The 22,981-nt window shown below is 40.4% G+C and overlaps 1 protein-coding gene across 1 annotated transcript; it reads left to right on the forward strand.

Moving 5' to 3' along the window:
- The first annotated feature begins 12,266 nt into the window (after window positions 1-12,266).
- Window positions 12,267-12,935, forward strand: LOC122638724 (RING-H2 finger protein ATL40-like). The gene has a single exon (XM_043831576.1). It carries the CDS (start codon window positions 12,267-12,269, stop codon window positions 12,933-12,935), a length of 669 nt encoding a protein of 222 aa, XP_043687511.1.
- Window positions 12,936-22,981: the final 10,046 nt, after the last annotated feature.

The raw sequence follows: 22,981 nt of genomic DNA on the forward strand, positions 1-22,981 counted from the left end.
AAGAAATACCTCCCAAAAAAATCCCCTTAAAGAGAAATTGTGTGACGGATGCTGGAGTACTGGACACAGGCTGTTTCTACATATCTAGAATTTAGAATCGGATTCAACAGAAAATCTCAAGAAAAAAAAAAAAAAAAACAAAATCAGTTGAAAGAGAATTGGGTTTGGAGAAGCTCTAAAGTAATTTTGGGAATGATTTGCATCCTAACACCTCGCCCAACACTCCCCTGCGCATAAGATTTGCAACGGTTGGTAACGATTTGCAAGATGGATTTTGAGTAATCTGTAAAAGGGAAAATCATTAGGAGGAGCCACGAGGCGATTGCAAGACTGGGGGCTGAAGGGTTTCGTAGGGTTGTGCGCGTAATGGGGAGGGTCAATTGGGCGGGGTTGTAGGAGTAGGGACGATTGGAGCAGAGAGGGACCCGGGGCTGGGGTCGCTCACAGGGGTGGGGGTTGGGGGTTGCAGAGATTGCAGGGATTGTGGACATGGGTGATCGGAAAAGGTACGGTGGATGAAGTAAGGGGTAAAATGGTTAAACAATATGCATTGTTGAAGGATAATCACTATTTTAGCCAGTTTTGTAAACTCAAACCCAAAAATTGTGTGTTTTGTTAATTGAAACATAGAGTGATTAGTTATGTAAATGAAAATTCAAAAATGTTGAATCTTGTAATTTTTCCAAAAAAAAATATATTGATCAAAATTTCAACCCAATTCAAACTGCCATATGGCACATATTTGCATTCTCCATGGATTCCACATTGGCCGTGCCAGTCAGAACACCACTCTCAAATAAAAGTAGTTTAATTTTTTATAATAATTTTCAAGGACATAATAACAATTATCAATGAAATTTGAAACTTCGTCACCTTATTGGGATTCGGCTCTTCTCGTGTGAGCCCAGCGCCCAGCTGCTGCCTAATGACGCATCCAATGGCTGGGTTACTAGGCATGCACCAGGATTCACGCCGAATCCCATGCAAGCACACATTCCCATGCACGTTCAGCAACCCAACCATTGGATGTCTCACTGACATCTGTTGAGCATCCACCATATTGTGCTACATGAAAGGATGATATGGTAATTTAGACCAATGGTTTTTTATGGGGTTGTTTCGATCCGCAATGTGTCAAATTTAGATTCCAATTAAGTCATATGCCCTCTTATTAATTGGAATCTTTCTATGTGTGTGTTTCAAATATCTAGGTATTGGTACATACCCTTCCAAGAGCAGCGCCTTTGGGTTGGATCCGGCTCCTCTTCTTGGCGGCATTCGATGGCTAGGCTGCTTGGAACATATCCTGATGCACGCTCAAGGATGGGTGCCAGCCAGCCCAGCTGTCGAATGCCTCATTGAGCACTGAGGAGGTGGATCCCTTTGGGATGCCAATGAATATATTTTTACAAGATACTAGAAAAATTACGGCAAAATTTTACATACAGCTAGAATATCTGTCACATGGTAAATTCACTAGCACTTAATTTATGGAGATGTTATTCACATAATCATCTATTAGCCTAGTTAGTTTCCACCCGGTCCAATTTTCTCATGTGGAGATTTATAACTTGGAAACTTTTTATTGAAATAGCAACCTTCACGATGTGTTTTGACGATTATATACAAAGGGCAAAAACTCATTACATGATGAGTCATATGATATAGATAAGAGTCTCACTGATAGATAGGGGTGCAAGTTTGGCCTTTTCGGCCACAACCCGCCCTGCACCCGAATAGGGCCTGGGCTGAAATATATGGCCCTGAGAGTGGGTTAGGGCAGGAAATTTCTGGTCCTGAGTCAAGGTCGGGTCGGGCTAGGGACTAAGCTCGGCTCAGCCCAACCCGGCCCTGATTTAAGTTATACTATAAAATATATACATAAAACTTTAAACATCACCCACATTTTTTTATATAGTATACTATATATGAAGACAATAAATGATATAATACATTTTATTATATTGTTATTTTATGTAAAAATTGCTAATATTCTTTCCAACCCATTCCAGCCCATGCATTTCTTTTCCCCTCCCCATGATCAGGGCCAATCAGGTTCAGCACAGCCCAACCCTGAGGACGGGTCAGGGTTGGATATTTTTAGCCCTGAATCAAGGTCGGGTTGGGCCTGGGCCAAGCTATGGGACTTAGGGTTGGGCTAGGGTTCTACAAAGCCTGGCCCAACTCGACCCTGTTGCAGCCCTACTGATAGACGTTCAACTCATTCAACGATCAACTGCTGACTAAAACCAGCTATCCACATGGCCTGAAACTGGTGGACTGTTTTAATTAAGGTCGCAAGGGGACTGGGCCTTTGTTGAGTTTGAAGCCCAATGAGCCTGAGCCTGCTCAGCCCACTTATGGTTTAGAGTTGTGCCCAAATTTGGTTGGGATTACACTCCTGATTCTGATAAGCTTATCAAAAACACACGTCACCAATGAAATTTTTTGCCCCAAAAAACTATTCGGAACGTCCTCTTGGTAAGTTTATCAAAAAAAACACCGAAATATCCTCCACAGGGCACATCATGGACATCTCCCAAAAGGTGGTGAATTAAAAATATAAAATTTAGAAGATCAAATAAAATTTTTTTTTTTGTAGTTTTTTATTTGTTAGAATCAATGTTCAAAAACACCAAGACAAAAGAGTAAACGTGGAAGCAAAGAGTTTTCTAACACTCATTCACACTCAAGAGTCAAGAAAATGTAAGGGGGAAAAGATAAATAAAGCAAGAGAGAACACGAGATTTTAGAGCGGTTCGGGTTACTCCGTACATCTACTACCAAGGCTCCTCAAATATTTTGATTTTCATTATTTCAATTAATTTCAAAGGCTCATACCAAAACCGCAAATCACCTCATGACTCTTATTGTACATACCAATCTTCATATGAGGAACTGCAACCTTTTAAATGTGAGAAGAAAAAGATAACCTCTAAAAAAGGTGGAATGAACAAAAACACCAAGTAGACGACCACTGATGGTATGCGGACTTCCATTTTACTCCACGAGTTAAAAAAATAATAATAATAACAGTTGGACTACCAATGGTCATATTTATTACCATTGTAATTCATGTCATGCATGCATCCATACAAGTATGTGGGCATCTGCATTAGCTCAGTAGACGTCTGCAAATGTTTGACCAACTAAGGGACTCATATCTGAGAGTCAAAGTTACTGGTTTTGTGTCGACGTGATTCACCAATCTCCTTAAGACCATAGACACCTCCATTCTTATGCAAATATCTCCTAATTCAGAGATCCATTCTTCATCAAAACATTGATCGGACATCTACATGGGTATGTGGACATCTGTCAGGTCAAGCAGACGTCTCCATCCTTCACCAGTTGACCTCTGACATAAGGACTTAGAAAATTACTCTAGTTTAACCGAACACCTTCACGACCATGTTAGTATCTCTTTTGTTTGCGGATATCTCCATAGAGGAGCGTAAGACTGTAGACGCTGAATTTTGTCACCATCCCCGACAATGACGACAATCGAACGCAAATGACTGACGACACCCCCCATGGACACTTCCCCCGTTTCCAAGCGTAGAAACACCTAGAAAGAAACAAAACAAACGTAAAGCTGAACCAGGCTCGCGCTTGAGCCACTGTGGCGCAACTTTCCTAAAATAAAACTACCACGACACAGTATAAAATCGTGGCCCCGGATGGCAGCGCAGCATAGGACTGTGTCCCTGCATGGCAGTGCTGCACAAGACTGCGGCCCCACATGGCAACGCTGCATAAGGCAGAATCGCACGGCGCTCCAACCATCTGCGACCAAGCCATGCGGCGTTGTGACCGCCCACGCCCTAGAGCCCCTCCGCGGCGCCACAGGGCCCATTTTTTCCTATAATATGCCATTAACGCCATTATAGCCATTTGAATATCCCGTGAGGGAAAAGTCCTAACTACCAAAAAATCCTTACTTGGACAAGGAACTTGAAGAATAAATAGAGGGGAGACATCTCCACCATTACAGAGCAAATCTTCAATGCTTACAAGGGTAGCTCTAATACAAATTGATGGAAACGAAGAGTGCCAAATCAAAATTTGGCCATCAGAAATGCATCTTCACATGCGTAAGGATATTTGCCATTAACCAAAAGCGGGTTTAGGATTACCTCTGTAGTGTAACAAGTATGTACAACAATACCTTTGAAGACTTTAGCACTTATCAGGTGTCTCTATTTAGTTGCGGGAGCTCCCTTCTTCCCAAATGGAGGCTAGTGCTTTAAACTCTACATAGGAGAGGAGAGAGGAAAGGAGAATTCTCAATTTACAATTCGTAAGAGAGAGTTTTGTAGTATATAAACACCACTATAGTAATAAAGTAAGATTTATATTGTGAAAATAAATTATTTAAACAATGTCACATTTGGAGAGTCTATCTTTGGATCAGGATCATGTACATCAAACGAAAGAAACAACAAGACTAAGGTTTGCTAATAGGTCACTCTCCTTAAGATTGTATTTTCCCCCTATAGGTGCAAACCGTGTTTATTTGCAAACCAATCTCCCAAGATACAACATAATTTTACAAGCCCACTCAAGCATCCTTGCACTTAACTTGAGGGCCACGTTAGTAGACAAGGTAGTGCCAACACCCTATTAAAACTCACAAAAATTTGAGAGAGAGAGAGAGAATTTGGAGCAAAAGAAGGCTATGTAGATGCTTGAGAGCAAAAACAAATTAGCCAACTCATAAGGGGACCACTCCTATAAATAGAGGAGTGGCATCCTGTCACGCTCAGGTTCCTGTACCACCAAAATCTATGATTAGAGCGTACAAATATGCTTTACACTCCCACTAGGATCACTGATGCAGTATTTAAGCTAACTCATCCACACCACATAATAGAGATCAGGGATAAAATGAAATATATAATAATAATACTCAGAGTAGCAGAAGCTAAATGTTACCATAGTACCGTAACTATTGAAGTTTATCTGGTTTATCAATCTATTACATCAAATGTTACACATCATCTTACCTTTCCATTAGGACTTATGCATTAGTATTTAGATAATACATCACTCATGACGGGACCCAAAATGATAAAGTATCAAATATAAATGTATCAAAATATAAATGTCTCAAAAACTAGCCACGGCCAAGACTGCTACTCTCCCTGGTAGGAAGCCTCACAATAGCAATCCGGTCCATGCTCCCCAACCTTAGGAGTCCACCAGTCATTGATACTGCCATCAAGTACGACATACTCTGAGCCCTCTAGCTCCACCAAACCTGCACCATCATCTAAAAAGATGTTTCCACGAGGAGTGAGCTCCACTGAGCCCAATGAGCAAATCGAATCATGCAAATGGTTACAACATGCATGGATGACAAATAATCATGATGAATGCATACATTAATTACTCTTCTAACTAACATTACATTCTAGGTCAGGTATAGTGTTACTGCAACACCCTAGGTAGCATCCCCGGCCCTCCATCACTCACACCTGGATGGCTTATCCGGCAATGTCAAACCCAAGCTGCACAAGGAACCTGCTGGTCTCGATCCTCCTTCGGACTCGCCGGTCCCGGTACCTCATTAGGAATCGTTGGTTTATCCAGCAAACCCCTGAGTTAATCCCACTACCACGATTCCAGTCCTCCTTTGGAATCTCCGATCCCAGTACCTCTTTTGGAATCGCTGGGATCCAACACCTAAACCCCTATTGGCAAGGGTCGTAGCGTGGGGTATGGTGCCAACCTAACCAACAACATCTATTGCATAATATGGTATGTACATGCATAGGCTAGAGGTAGAGCCCGTAGTCCCTCCACCAGGCTCGCTATCCTCTCGCTCCCTCTAGCTTACACTTAAACATTCAATTATATTTTAGTTATCGATCCCAAGTTCGGCGCACACTTCGGCACTTGGATCCCATCGTTCTCACACATCTCACAACTATCAACCGTTCCCGTATTCCAACATATAACCATATCTGTTTTCAACGCACATACCCATATATTATTCTCAACACATGTAACCATGTTCATTCTCATCACACATGCCTATCTCATCATTCAATCACATTCACATTCTCATTCACAATGTCATCACTGTAGTAATTCGAAAGTAAAATATATCCTAGCATCTACATTCAACATGGAAGAATTCTACCAAATTATCTCTAACAAAATAGGCATTATTAACCATGCTATCTCGACCATTAAATAAACAGGTACATATATAGCAATCACACAACAAGGTATAACATTCCAAGATAGGTCGGGTATCCGATTTCCTCACCTTATGCATTCGACCGACCTCCCAATTCATGGCCTGAATCCCTTGGAATCGGCACGTGCCTGTGAGTTATCAAGTGCCCTGGACATGTGTAAAAACCTAGGATTAGTTGTTGTTTAAGCCCCCAAGAGAGAGAGGACCCAAAAGGTTTCAAATCACCTAAAACAGGGGAAAGGCAGGAACCTTCGTGCTTGTCCTCCTACCTGTCCCTTGGCAGTGGCCACAGGCAGGAACAGTAATGTTCCACAGGCTGGAACCTTTGTGCCTATCCTCCTGCCTGTCCCTTGGTAGTGCCCACAGGCCCGAACAGCCAAGCAATATTTATGCATGTCCTCCTGCTTGTCCTACTGTATTTCTAAATCCGAATTTGGTCTTGGGATTTTGGGGTTTTGGCTCATAAGGGGCATCCCCCCAGGTCTTATGGGGTTTTCTTAGCTATGGGAACCATCCCCATTCAAGGTTTAAGGTACCAAACCCCCTTCTTGGGTTTTCAAAATGACAGAAGAGAAGTTGATTACATTGGGCGTAATTAATCAAGGTCCTCACTAGCTTCTACACATAAGGCCATGAATGAAGCAATGACAAATTATAAGAAGGCCCTAAGAATCACTAGCTCCCAATCTAGGGTTTGCTCAAAGGAGTTGGGGTTTTAGAGGGGGTGTGAAGGGGACTTGAATGGGTTTACTTAATACACTTTGAAGACATTAAAGCCCTCCATTAATGGTATACCAAGTGGGTTGGTACACCCCATGAATGGAGGTAAAACCTCAAGGTCTAGATGGAAAATGGAGAGGGAGAGTTGGGGTCCAAGGTAGGGTTAGGTATCCTCATTAACAAGGCTTTAAGGTTAGCAATTAATGACCTCTCCATTCGGTGGGTGAGGCATTAATGGTATGCTCAACCGATCCAAACCCTAGTTCTACAAATTAGGGAATGAGAGAGGGAGAGTGATGGGGAAGAAGACTTACCAAGTAGGAGGGATGAGCTTGGGGCTTAGGTCCGAGCTCCACTCTTCCACCTCCTTCTTCTTCCTTCTTCTTCTCTCCTTCTCAATCGATTCTAGGGTTTTCTATTGTGAGGTGAATAGTGGCTTGATCGCTATTTACCTCACATTAGTACTAGGGCATGTTTGGTTGGGTCTTAGGTCCTTAGGTCCAATTGATTGGGGCTTGTTTGGCTAAGCACTAGCCTTAGGTCCTAGTTTAAATTATTGGGCCTCTTTAATCCACTTAGGCCCATAGCCCAGATTTCAGGTTTTTCAGTAATAAAGGCCAAAAGTTTTAGGTTCTAATGTAATGAAAGGGATTGGTAGGACCCACAACTATCTAATGTAAATTATCTATAATTAATACTATTAATTTATATTAACATATGGGGTGCGGAGATAGAGATTCACCTCACGCATATGGAGGCAATGCCGGGAATAACACTCTCTCTTCCACGCAATCTTCACACATGCATACAAAGGAATCATCCTTAGAAGCAGGTCCTGGGTATCTCCTCCTCTTTGCTTCCCACCACTCACCAGTAAGTGGTGGTCCGTCAACAAATGTACCGCGATCCATAAATCTACCCCATGTCCGATTAATGAACCTTTCTTCGACGACGTCTCCCGACACTCGATCGATGATTTTGAATGTCACCTTGACAGTGGTAGCCCATAGGTCAGACGGCGTAGACAGCCGCCCAAGCTACGCTATATTCACAAAGTTTAAATTAGTACGGGTTTTGGACCAGGATATAACACATCCCCTTAGACACCCTTCCAAAAAAGCCCCAAAAGGCACCATTTTTAAAATCAAATTTTAAAAGGGAAAGGGCACAATCTTTAAAAACAAACTTGAAATGCAATGAGACACTTCAAGATAACACTATGCCTAAATTTAAAATTTTCTTTTTTAACTGTCTCTCCTCCCCTTAGCCTCCCATGTGAACAGGGAAACCATAATTAGAGTGGAACCCACTAGACAAGTAATGGGATCCTATAAGGTGTTCCAACTAGGGTTATGGCAATCCACCTCTCATTTAGTAAAAGGTATTACAACAAGTGATCGACAAACTATTTACCAACCATTCATCCTTAAGCGGGCGATAATATAAAACTCATCGAACACATTAAACAAGGAATCTCGACCGTGGATTGGACATAAATTTGAGAAATATTTAAAATAAACACTTTGGAAAATGCTACTGAGCTTGAAATTTTGTCCAATCATAGTCAACAGATTTCCATTTGATATTCTCCATGTTTAAAAAGTAGATTCCCCATTGAGAATCTTTCTCATTCACAAATGAACACAGTGAGTCCATCGCACCGGTAATTAACACAAATTCGCATTAACCTTTGGTACATCAAAACGTACAATGTCCACTTGTAATGGTGGGGGACCTCTTAAGTCAAGGATTAGAACACCATTAATGATGAAATTCTTGTGCAAGTACACAACAGATGGTCTATCATGCACAACTCTTATGATTCTGGTTCGTTATACACAATATATGAGTACTCACACTTGTATTCTCAAAATCTCATTTACATCAAAATATACAGTGTAACAACCATGTAAATTGAGGATCGGGATCCTCTCCAATGAGAAGATTACTCAATGAAGCATCTAATGACTGGGCTGACTGGTACACATTCCGATGCACATCCAACCAATCCAGCCATTGGATGCCCCTTGAGCACTCATTGGGCACGCTCTTCATTGGAGAGAATGCAGATCCATAAATTGATGGCCTTGGTCAATCCTTAATTGCAAACAGTTTAAAAGTCTAACCTTAAGGTACAAACCATCACACATCATGGAAATTAACATCAATTAAATAATTGATATTTGGTATGAGGGGCACACATAACCAACATTAAACACATGTTCCATGCCTTTTACCAAAAAAACAAAAAAAACACATGTTCCTTGCCGACTGCATCATTATTGGTTAAGTTGATATTCCACTTGTCCCATTTGCTTCTGTGATGTCAAACCTCAATGCCTCTTATTGAAGGATATCAAGTTTAAAGGATATACTTTGGAAGATGATGCAGAGACAGTTACTTGGTCGTAGTCAAAGATCAGAGAGGAGAATTTAACCACGTGGCAAAAGAGATTTGTACAAAAGCATTTGTTGCCCAAACATCTCTTCTTTTCTTCCTTGGATTTGCTAATTGTTGCGTGTATAATTAGAACTAACAAGACATGAAACATATTTTGTTCTTGTTGCCTACGGGATCATATTATGTCATTTTTGCAGAGCTGGAAAGCAATACCATGTCATCCGCGTTGAGATGGGAAGCAACGTACACTAGCTACCAGAGTTTTTTTTTTTCCCCTTTAATCAAAACACTGATAGGTTACTTCTGCTAATTTTATATCTGGTCGCGTGGCCCTGCACTAGCGTGGGATCCATGAGAGGGTGTGACAATTCCGCACACTCTTGTGTCTAAGTGTAGGATCCACGTGATCAGACAACATTTTTATTCTCATTTTTATATGTATAAATAATTAGAAAACAAGGTTTTCTGACTTGACTCGTCTTTTAGAAAAACCTGGTGATTCGGTCTTGTCAAACCCAATCAAGGCGAGTTACTTTTTTTTTTAATACAATAAATATGTATAAATTTGTAAAAAAAATCAGAAAAATATGGGAAACCCATAAAATAAAATAAAAAAAAAATCAAGAAATCACATATCAATGCATTTTGAGTTTATACCATTGAACAAGAGAAGGGAGACGAGGAATTGAGTGTTTCTTATTGTTTTAGAATACAGATTTACTTTTTTACTCAATTTAGTTTCTAACTGAACTGACTTTATGATTTAAAAAAAAATGATTAAATTTGTTTAGTTTGTCATAATTCAGGTAAAAACACCGAGTGTTATTTGACTCGGACGGTTTATAACCCAGTTTCATCATTTTTTACCATAACCTAATCTACATGACTCTTAACCAGATTTTCCAAAATCTTGACTCGACTCGGGTCACTCGTTTCAATCAAAACCCGGTTTTCCAATTATGTATAAACTATTTAATTATGATCAAAATGTGCCAACCACTAATTTGGGGTCCTTGGGCTGGAAATCAAGGTGTTGACTTTTGACTTCAACTATGGCGAACTTGCAATGTAATTAAGAATCAGCACATTTGGGATGATGAACCAAACACGTGTTAGTTAAGAATCAGGCTACTTAGTATGCAGGGTAACAACTTTGATGACTTGTTCATAAATGTTTGCAGATTGGCGTAGCTTTGGAGTTCTAATGGGTAGGTGGGCTGGGCCGATGATTGACACCCTAAATGTAGGCCTGAGCTACAGATTTGGGTTGGGCTAGAGTTGCCTTGTAGGATAATGAAGGGTGGAACTTCCTTATATCTGTTGGTTTGGAATCAGCTGAGCTTGACCAATTCCAGCTCAGCCCTTATCTCTGGTTTTAAACAAAGTTCCTAGAGATTTCATTTGGCATATTCTAGGGAGAAAAAATATTTCAAGTAAATATGTGTACATAATTAAAGATATGTATAATGGTATGGTAACTAGTGTAATGAATTCCCAAGTACAGTTGAGTTACATCAAGGATCAACTTTAAGCCTTTATCTGTTTGCACTTATCATGGATGAGTTAACCAGAGACATCCAACATTAGGTTCCTTGGTGCATGCCTTTTGCTAATGACGTTGTTTTGGTTGATGAGAAAAAAAAATGGAGTTATGGATATCAACCTTGGAAGCAAAAAAGTCTTAGGATAAGTAGAACGAAGATGGAGTATATAGTATGTAACTTTAGGAATTCCGGAACATATAATGAGGGGGTGAAAAAGTTGAGGAAACGGGGATTCCACAAAGTATCCATTTTAGGTATTCAATCATCCAGAGTGTTCTGTGATTGACGGATCCCTTTAAAGCTTAAATGAAAGACTTACAGGACAGTCATAAGACTGGCTATGATGTATGGCGTAGAGTGTTGGGCAATTAAGAAACATCATATAGGTAAGATAAGTGTAGCGGAGATGAGGATGTTGAGATGGATGAGTGACAAAACCAAGAAGAATAAAATAAGGAATGACCATATTAGAGATGATTTGGGAGTAGCATCGATTCAAGATAAGCTATGAGAAAGTCCTCTGAGGTAGCATGGCCATGTTCCACAGAGGCCTTCAGATCCTCCAATTTAGAGGAGTGACTTGATTCTAATTGAAGGTACTAAAAGAGCTAGGGGCACACATAAAAGGACCCTAGGATAAGTGGTGAGGAAACACATCTATAGTTTAGGTCTTGTCTCTTGTAAGATGTCCAATAGAGCTGATCGGAGGGCAAGGATCTATTTAGCTGACCCTAGTTAGTTTGTATAAGACTGTTTTGTAGTTGTTGTTGTGTTTCTTTTTCGTTTATTTTTATTTTTAATATTTTATCTTGGCAAGAATCCGCGTAACCCACCTCATTTAGTTGGGATAAGACTGAGTTGTTGTTGTTGGTCGTGGAAGATCCATTTGAAAATTTGACACAATCTTTGTCACATCACTCATTTTACTAGGCCCTCAATAACTTAATTAGTTTTTGATCTTGAATTCATTCACGTCACTCCATATCTGAGTCAAGTTAATTGATGAATTGGATCATGTAATAAACTTTATATAAACCAAAGTTTGCCTGAATCTCTACATATATTTGGATATGTTGGACCTTCCAAGACTGGGTCTTTTGAATCTTAAAATTCAAAATCAATGACTAATAATTAATGTCTCTTTTGGTTGGACAAGGAGCTAAGATTCTTTTTACATTCCTTCAATTTGAAGAACAACAATCAAAGAGAAAGATAAAACAAAGCGTGAAAGCAAAGGAAGGGAAAGCAAATGGTCAACATAATCATAACTTAGAAGATACATTACTTACAAAATTCCAAACCCACACGAAAATTAATCAATAACTCTTAAAACTTTGTCTAAAAGGAAATAACAAACCAAAATCAAACAAGAATCCTCAATTGGGTTTTTGCAAATATGGCTTTTGCCTTTAGTGGTGGATGGTTTCAAACTAATAATTTTGCTATTACTGTCTTCACTATATGTGGTGCTTCTATTTTTCTCCTCTTAATCTACAGGTATGTATTGTGTCTTGCTAGAGATAATGTCACAGCCAATTCTGAAGCAGATCAATCAATTGAGAGTCTAGAAGCTGATCCTCAGGGGCAAGTGCAGTCACAAGAAAGACCCTATAATGCTCTTGATCCATTCATCATCGCTACCTTGCCTGTCTATGTTTACAAACAAATCGATCAGCCCAACAACGATGGCACGAGGGATTGCGCGGTTTGCTTAAGCAGTTTCGAGAATGAAGAGATTGCAATGCTTCTGCCCAACTGTAAGCATATGTTTCATGAACAGTGCATCAATATGTGGTTCAGCTCACACTCGACATGCCCAATTTGCCGGCGCCGTGTTGAAGCTCGGTTGGTGCCTGAGCCAAAGGAGAAGAGTGTTGGTTGGTTACCATTTATGGGTGTAGACATGGATTTCTTCCACCCAGTAACTCCAAGTTCAGAAGGTATATCAGATGGTTCAGCACAAGGTTCTGAGGTTGAAGGACTAGACTCAAGACTCAACTCCTTTGAAAGACTTGTTGAGGCAGAGTGGAGACAGATCAGAGATGGAAGTTCTTCCTGGCAGTGACTTGGCTAGCACTAGAAAAGTAGACCTCTCTCTCGGATTTTTATCCTCTCCAGTTCCCTACCCGGCCCAGTTCTCCAGTGCCTCCAACAGGGAGGGCAATGACCACCCTACTACCCCTGCCTGAATATTCTTTTCGGGTGGGGTCCACCAGCCCTTTATTAGAGGCATTGAGGAACTGGGCCGGGCAGGAACTGGAGGAGATAATTTTCCCCCCTCTCTCTCTATATATAGCACACACACACACGCACCCTTGTTTCCTTGATTAATTCATGGGCCATAACATTTGTGACAAAAGAACATTTTGTTATGTTTAGGGAAAGAAATAGAATTGGGGTGTTGTGACATGTAAATTACATATGATTAGGAGAATCTGTATATGACAAGGTGAACTAGAATTGGGGTGTTATGACATGTAAATTACATACGTATTTGTATTTGATTAGGAGAAACTGTATATGACAAGGTAGGAGGGTTTGGTTTTAGCTTTTTGTGTTGGTAATCTCCGGTGGAATGCCTTTCTTTTGGTTGTAATTCTTTAATTCTTTCTCTTTAATACAAATCATCTTTTAGCAAAAAAAAAAAAAGGAGAAATTGTATGATATAAATAGCATAGGATCAGCTATAGTTTTGTGGACTTTTTTTTGTATTGGATCCATATTTTTTCGCTAAAAAATTGTATATATTAAGAAGAGAAAAATAGAAGATTACAAACAAACTGGGGAAACCAGAAACAAAAACAAGATCAACTGAGTTGACCCTTACCTACGACAAAGCCATCAGTAGGATAGACAACCAGTGAACAAGCAAACACCGAAAAAATAAATAGCTAGGAATTAGCATAACCAAAATCTAGGTCTTCTCTGAGCATCAATTCTGAGCTCTTCTTCCAAAGGACCTGACCAGCAAGAAACCTCAGTTATCCATGTCGGTTTAAATAATATTGAATATCTTATTAGACAATATGATAAAAACATACAGATTCATGCCATTGTCATTTTAAGTTATATTTTCATTTTGTATTTAAATTTGAATACATAAATATACAAAATCCTCATGCAAAATTTTATATTTTTCTATAGATAATTTTTTTTATAAAATTTATACTATATATGTTAACATGCGTGGGTTGAATATTTGTCAAATCAAATATAAGCATTATCCATTTCCTAAATAATCGAATACGATCCAGATAATATCCCAATTGTTAGCAGCAATATGTGAGTTTAATGAGTTTAATGATTTTTTGGCAAAATCAGTAGCTTCTTTGCAAGTTTTGTCGGTGATGGTTACATTGCCTCATTTGGTTCAGAAGGACTTGCTTTTGGATGTGCAGGGTAGGCTGAGGTTTCGGTTGTTCTATCCCTGATTGTTTCGTGTTTCTTTGAGTTTCCTTTGGCTCTTGGTTTTACCTTGCTGATGGCCTTGCCGAAGGTGGGGATTTCCTGTTGAGTTTTTTTGCGGCTCTTACCGGCCCTTTTGTTCTTTGGGCTTTTGCAATTTTCGTTTTTCTTCATTTCTATTAATATACAAGATCTTTTAGCAAAAAAACAAAATGTGAGTAATGATTTTCCATTCTCAAGGAGATATCCTCCTCTTATTAAGGAAGGAATAGGGAATCACCACCAAAATTTGGGTGTAGAATCAAGATTACTTAAAATCCTCTCTGGTGCCCGCTGTTAGAAAAACAGCGCGGCAGAATGGCTATTTCGCAGAAGAAAATGAAAAAGGAAGAGAAATCACAAACATACAAGACAAGATTTACGTGGTTCACCCCCAAGAAGAAAGCCTACATCCACGACCGAGCAATATAAAGAATTCACTATTGTTGTGAAGCAAATACAAACCCTCACGCTCTCATCTCTCAAAGAGATAACTACAATATATAAGAAAGCCCTAACCCAGCCAGAAAGTACAAAACTGAGAATCACCACAACACTTTTTGAATTGAGATCAGGCTTCACCAATAACACCCGCATCTGCCCGTGCGGTGCAGTACGGTTGTTGGAACTTGACACGTGGTGCGAGCTCAATAAACCCAGGTTTTTTTTTTCCTGAGCTCGGCATCGTTGGATGTCACATCTTCCACATGTTGAGCTCTGGCATCCGCACTGCAGCACACTGGAAGATGCGGGTACCAGAGAGGATTTTTTTTCCGTAGAATCAACATTAAACACAAATTGACTCCATTAAATTGAACTAAAATTTGATCATGAGATCGCATTAGAGTCAGATTGCCGACTAGGGAAGGTGTTTGGCACCCAAGTCTACTTCGTTAAATTAGTCTTTCTATTTATTTCATACTTCTAGAAGATGATAAATATTCTAATTAAAATTATATTCTAATATACAAAATAAAATACAAAGAAAACAAATTGGTAGGAAGTGAGGACTTACCTAAATCCAACTGTGCTATAATAAAGTTAGTATGCAATATAAACTAATGTGAAAAATAAACCAAAATAGGTTAATATATGAATAAAATTATTCTTGTGTAATATAACAGAAACAAAATTGAAATAAAGAACTTAAAATAAAATTCTATTTAATAAAGCATGATGAAAATTTTGAAATACAGTTGCTTGCGAAATCTAGCCTAATATGAAAAATAATTAAATAAAAATCACAAAATAGAAAAAACTTACTTATTCTATTTTGGTTTCTTTATAGATTTGAGTTTATGTGTATTATCAGATCCAATCGCATGGATCTTCTCCATATGGCATGTGATCCCTTTATTGCATGAGATCAACATGCAATATTCTCCATTATTCTTCTTCCTTTTCTTCTCTTCGTTATATTTGTAAAATTAGTCAATAGAATAGGAAAGTCATTGTATATATTTATTTTTCCATTCATTCAATAAAAGCAACCGATTACAGTCTATTGGACTTACTATTCTAACGTGGTATTATCCTAAGATCGATCCCCTTTAGGGTTCTTCCGGCTCCACCATGGCCGAACCTCCCATCACCATCTCATCTCCCTACTTCCTCCATTCTTTGGATCAACCAGGCTCTTCTTTGGTTACCCCTTTGCTTGATGGGGATAACTATCCCACTTGGCATTGCTCCATGCTCATGGCTTTGGAAGCGAAGAACAAAATTGGTTTTCTTGATGGTTCCCTCGGGGCCCCTAACTCTGACTCTACTGATTACCCTCATTGGGTCCGTGGCAACAGCATGGTCCGATCGTGGATTGTGCATTCTACCATCTCTTTTATTGCCCACAGTATCATATGGATAGATTCCGCCGCTGATGTTTGGATCGATCTCCATGATCGCTTCTCATAGAAGAATTATCCTCGCATTTTTGAGATCCGTCGTGCCCTCTCCACACATGTTCAAGGGATGGATTCAATCTCTGCCTACTTCACCAAGATCAAGACCCTTCGTGATGAACTCCTGTCTTACCGCGGACTTCCATCTTGGACTAGTGGTGCCATGTCCATCTTACAAACCATGCACTTTGAAGACTATTTAATGGATTTTTTGTAGGGCTTGAATGAGGCCTACACGGCTGTTCGTAGCCGGATCTTACTTATGGACCCTTTGCCTACTGTCAACAAAGCTTATTCTTTGCTCCTTCAAGAGGAGTGCCCGCGTTCCATTCACGATGCTCATTCTATCCTCCCTGATTCGACTGTGATGGTTGTTGCTTCCCTCAAAACCGAACCAGCGCCCCTTGCTGCTGCTGCCCGAACCACTTCTTCTGGCACCAAACTTCATTATCACTGCACTTACTGTGGCAAAGATGACCACTCTGTGTCTCGGTGCTACAAGAAGCATGGGTTCCTGGATGGATGGAAGGAACAGGCTGGCTCTAGACGTTCTAACAATGGCAATCGCCCCACTCGCCCACCCGTTGCTGCTATGGCCTCTACCACCCCCACCGCCACTTTCGCACCTGCTTTCACGCCTGCCCAGATTCAATACCTCATGTCGTTGCTCCCATCTGGTACTCATCCCTTGGTCAATATGACAGGTAATATCCACCCCTTCCCTTCTTCCACTTGGATTCTTGATACTGGGGCCACCCACCACATTACATTTGATTCTTCTCTCTTTGATAGCTTGGAACCATCCAACACGTCCCCACCCATCATCCTTCCTGATGGTTCCCATGCACCTGTTACCCATGTTGGCACCATTTCCCTTACCACTACAATTTCTTTACAACGTGTTTTACTTGTCCCTTCTTTTCGTTATAATCTTCTCTCTATTAGTACCTTAACTGCTACTTCTTCATTTCTGATTTCCTTTTCTTCAGATGCTTGTGTTTTTCAAGACCCACAATCGAAGAAGATTATAGCGACGGGTAAGACACGAGGTGGCCTCTATTTTCTTGAGGTTGGTCCAATTGCTTTTGCGGTATCTATAGGGGGCCATTTCGATCTCTGGCACTGGCATTTAGGTCACCCCGGATCTTATCCCCATCCCCATTTAAATTCCCTTGATTTTACTATCACTATTTCAAATAAGTGCACATGCACAATCTGTCCATTAGCTAAACAATCACTGTTGCCACTTTTTTCTAGTTGTGCAATTACAAGTAAACGCCTTTTTAATTTAATTCATGTTGACATTTGGGGACCATACCGGACCCGCACTTTATCCGGTGCTTTTTATTTTGTAACAATCATAGACGATTTTTCTCTTAGTACATGGCTTTTTTTTATGCAATCTAAAACTGAGGTAAACCATTTGATCCCATATTTTTTTTCCCTTATTCAAACCCAATTTCAATGTGTTACTAAAATGTTTTCGATCTGACAATGCGTTTGAATTTTTCAACAATGCTACCCATGTTTTTTGTAAACACATGGGGTTATTCAACAATCCAGTTGTGTCCATACGCCCCAACAAAATGGGGTTGTTGAACGAAAGCATCGACACCTCCTAAATATTCCCGTGCTTTACATTTTCAATCGCATTTACCTTTGGAGTTTTGGGGTGAATGCGTCCTAACTGCTGCTTATTTAATTGACCGCCTTCCCACCTGCCTTCTAAAAGGCAAAGCTCCGTTTGAAATCCTACATCACACCCCCCTCGTCTCCACCATTTGCGAGTTTTTTCATGCCTTGTCTTTGGGAGAAACCTGTCCACCATAAATTTGATCAGCGTGCTTCTCCTGGCGTGTTTATTGAGTACCCTCATGGTAAAAAAGGATACCATATACTTTATTTAATTTCACAAAAAATTTATGTTAGGCATTTTACATTCCATGAGACCATTTTTCCATATGCCATGCTTCCCAAACCTCTTGCACCAGGCTCACCTGTCTTACCCTCACCCCACCCCAACCAACTTGACCCTCTTGGTGATCCCGAGAATATCACTACCCACCCCCCCCACACCCTTGGCCGCACCCACACCCTTGGCCGAACCCACCCCCTGGCCGAACCCGATCCCTTGGCCGAACTTGCTCCCTCTAAGCCATCCCCACGACCCCAGCGCACAAGATAGCCCTCCCATAGATTGCAGGACTACTTCTACTCTCTTCCCAAGTCGTTAGACTCTTCTTCAATTTCAGGTTCGACAACACCCCACTCCCGTAGTTGTTTTCTTTCCAATGATCGTTTCAATGACTCTCATTCGGCTTTTCTTACCTCTATTACTTCTACTGATGAACCTCGTAGTTTTTCTGAGGCCATGAAATTTGCAGAATGGCATGTGGCTATGTAGGCCGAAATTGAAGCTTTAACAGCCAACAATACATGGTCTCTTGTTCCCCTTCCCCTAGGCAAGAAGGAAATTGGTTCGAAATGGATTTACAAGATTAAACAGAAATCCGATGGTACAATTGAGCGTTACAAAGCTCGGCTCATCATAAAGGGTTACATACAACTTGAGGGGGTTGACTATCATGACACCTTTGCTCCTGTTGCCAAACTTGTTACTGTCTGTATATTACTTGCCATTGCCACTGCTTGTGGTTGGCCTCTTCTTCAAATGGATGTTAACAACGCATTTCTTCATGGTGACCTAGATGAAGAGGTCTACATGTCCCCTCCACAGGGTTATCATCGTAAGGGGGAGTTTTTAGTGTGCCGACTCCATAAGTCCCTATATGGTCTCAAGCTGGCTTCCCGCCAGTGGTTTGCCAAGTTCTCTTCTTCTTTATGAGCTTTTGGCTTTCAATACTCCTCCGCCGATCATTCTTTTTTAATATTACAATAGGCTGGCGGCTTTGTCTTTGTGCTCCTATATGTTGATGATATTGTCATCACCGGTTCTGATTCTTCCATGCTACGTGACATCAAGACGATGTTGCATGACACCTTCCATATCAAGGACCTTGGTACTCTAAAATATTTTTTAGAGATTAAGGTTGCACACTCCAGTACAAGTCTTTACTTATGTCAGAGGAAATATGTGCTTGATATTCTTCACAACAACGATTATACAGGCATCTAGCCAGCCCACACTCCTATGGAACAGAACCTTAAATTAATAGCTGAAGAGGGTGTGCTGTTATCTGATGCTTCATCTTATCACCGACTGGTGGGTCATTTGATGTATCTCACAGTCATTCGCCCTGACATTGTTCAGGCTGTGAACATTCTTAGTCAATTTATGCACCAACCATGGCAGCCCCATCTCGATGTGGCTCATCGTTTATTGTGTTTTTTGAAGGCCACCCTAGTCCAGGGTCTTCAATTCTCTACCTCATCCGATATTTTCCCAGTTGCGTACTGTGACTCGGACTGGGCTAGTTGCCCCATGACACATCATTTTACAACTGGCTATTATGTCTTTCTGGGTTCTAGTTTGGTCTCTTGGAAGACCAAGAAGCAACCCACCATCTCTCGGTCTTCTGCAGAGGCCGAATAACGTACCATAGCCAATGCCACCTGTGAACTTACGTGGTTGGAATCTTTATTTCGTGACATTGGCCTTGCATGCTCCCTCCTGATTCCACTCCATTGTGACAGCCAAGCAGCTCTTCACATTGCTGCCAACCTGGTCTTCCACGAACGTACGAAACATATCGAGATCGACTGTAACCTTGTTCGTGAAAAGCTCCTTTCTGGTTTGATCAAGCCAACCAAGATTGCGACTGGGCTCTAACTTGCTGATATTTTCATGAAGGCACTTGGACAGGACCAATTCCGGTTCCTCTTGTCCAAGTTGGTCATTTGAAATCTACACGCTCCAACTTGAGGGGGAGTATTCTCAGATCCAATCGCATAGATCTTCTCCATATGGCATGCGATCCCTTTATTCATGAGATCAGCATGCAATATTCTCCATTATTCTTCTTCCTTTTCTTATCTTCTTTATATTTGTAAAGTTAGTCAATAGAATAGGAAAGTCATTGTATATATTTATTTTTTCATTCATTCAATAAAAGCAACAGTCTATTGGACTTACTATTCTAACAATGTGCAGGCTTATAGTGAGCTATTCATAGATTAGAGTGAGTTTGAATGGAGCGAGTGAAAACCCCGTTAAAAATCTGGGACACATGACTTAAAACTACTATTCACGAGCAAGATTTTCTCAAGAACCGGTCGACCAGTTGTTCACGGATGAATGGGGTCGACCGACACTTCATCTGGATGACCCAAAAAGGTAATTTTGAGGTTAGGTGAATGGTAATTGTGGGGTTTGCCTAGTAGGTTAGGTTCACTTATGGAAGGACCTAATGGATATAAATTATTTATGTAGGAATCTTGATATTCAAGTGACTTTGGACGTTGAACATTTTTGTTGCCCAGAAAGTAAAGGTGAGTGGAATTCTGTCATATCCCCGAGGTTTTGATGGAATTTCATGGTTTAGAATGTGTTCATGTATGTTTTGAGTTTGATGGTATCACATCATGGTTTATATTTTAAATAAAATGAAATGTATAAGCTTCATCATTTGACATGTTTGATATAGTATATATGAACACGATCCTATTATGATATGATTTCTAAAGACTAGTATGGAACTCATGAATATTTAAGAATGTTAAGTTAAGAATAAATGACAATGAATGAAATGTATCTGAAAGTTCATGGATGTCCGCTCTATTAAAGGAGAATAAATGACAATGAATGAAATGTATCTGAAAGTTCATGGATGTCCGCTCTATTAAAGGACTTGGGGCTTCCATCAAAGGACTTGGAAGGGACAACATGAACTAGAAGGCAAAGAACGGAAAAAAAATTTAATTAAATGAAATGAAATGAATAGTAGATATCTCATATGACTACCATCCATTTCAATAGTGGTTTAGGTACTGAATGTGGGCATGACCATCCTGTCAAAGGACTTGGAGCTTCCAACAAAGGATTTGAAAGTTATCTGTCAAAGGACTCGACATAGGCAACCATTTGATCAGTGGTGTGCCCTCTTCTTATGATGCATAGGGTAGTTCATTTTACAGAATGGCTGGCCTTAGCAATTTAAAAGATAAACAATGTTTTTCATTGTTAGTATTAAATGTCCATGCATGACAACTTATATATAATTTGTAATACCCCATCCTAGAAAAAGGATTTATTTAGAAGTATTGATTATTGAGGTTTATGATTAATAGGTACAATGGGAGTTCGTTTCGATGGAATCCGGCTCAAGTTAGCCCACTTAGGAAGTTAATGACGTTACAGGTTAATAGGACGATACACTCTCTCTCTTTTCCCTCACATGTGATATTGGTTTTCATCACATGTGATATTGATCACATGTGATATAGAGTGCTGTCCAAGACTGCTCAAGATTTATGGAATCCGTCCTACATGGAAACTATGTATTACAATATTTATTTTTCTTTTTATTGTGGTGAGCTATCTCATGTATTGTATTTGTTATATATACTCCCTTTGGAGAATCAATGAAACTAAGGAATCAAATTGCAATTCATTATGGTATCCAGAGCAGCCTAATACTCCAACGAGTTCTCTCCATCCTTCTTGGGCCGTTTTTCCTCTTTTTTTTTTTCTCTAATGGAAGGCATTGAGTCCTCCTCTCCTTCCACTATCTCTTCTTCTACGTCTTTTTCTTTCCCTAATGCTCACCACTGTATCTCTCTCAAGCTTACATCAAAGAATTATTTGTTCTGGCACTATCAAGTTGAGCCGTTCCTTGATGGATTAAATTTATTTGGGCATCTCGATGGTACAACCCCATGCCCTGATGATTTGACCACCAGTGCTGAATGGCGTCGTCAAGACTCAATGATACACAACCTTCTTCTTGCTTCTCCTTCTGATGAAGTCTTTCCTCTAGTGCTTGGCAAGAAGACCAGCAGTGCCATCTGGGACACCCTATCCACCGCATTCTCTACTCCATTTGAGAGTAGAATCATGTCTCTCAACATGTCTCTCACCGATTTGACTCAGAAGCCTGAAGAATCGGTTTCTCAATTTTTGCAACGTGCTAAGACCATCGCTGCCGAACTCAATGCAGCAGGACAGACACTACGTCCTAGCGTCTTCAATCTTCATATTTTTCACGGTTTAAAAATAGAATTCCGTGACATGGTCTCTTCTCTTCTTACTCATCTTGAACCAATTACTTATGATGACTTCCATGCCATGCTCTTGAGTCATGAGTTTCTTCAAGGTACTTCTATGACCAAGCTTGCACTTGCAGATGCTCCTCCTGCAACCAGTTCTCCAATTGCAAACACTATTCAGCGTTCTGGTTCGACTACTAAATCTGGGTCTCCTGCCTCTCAACGTGGGGGGAGTGGAGGTCGTTGGGGTCGTGGCCATGGTGGTCGCAGTCGTGGTGGCTCCTACGGTGGCTCTTATACTGGACGTTTTTGGTGCAATATTTGCCGTCGCACTAATCATTCTACAGATCGCTACTATTTTTGCAATCAGCTTGGTAATCCTAATACCCCACCTTTGCCATATCCTTCTTCTCCACACACACCAACCGTTCACTACACCTATCCACCATCTACCTTCTCTTATGGCCACCCTGATCCTCCTTTTTTACCCACACCCCACCCCTCTACGGCCCTCACTTGGTACCCTAACACAGGCACTTCCCATCACGTGATCCCTAACATCCAATCTCTCTCTCAATATGATGAGTATACTGGTATGGATCAA

This window comes from Telopea speciosissima, chromosome 9, assembly GCF_018873765.1.
Source record: "Telopea speciosissima isolate NSW1024214 ecotype Mountain lineage chromosome 9, Tspe_v1, whole genome shotgun sequence".
NCBI lineage: Eukaryota > Viridiplantae > Streptophyta > Magnoliopsida > Proteales > Proteaceae > Telopea > Telopea speciosissima.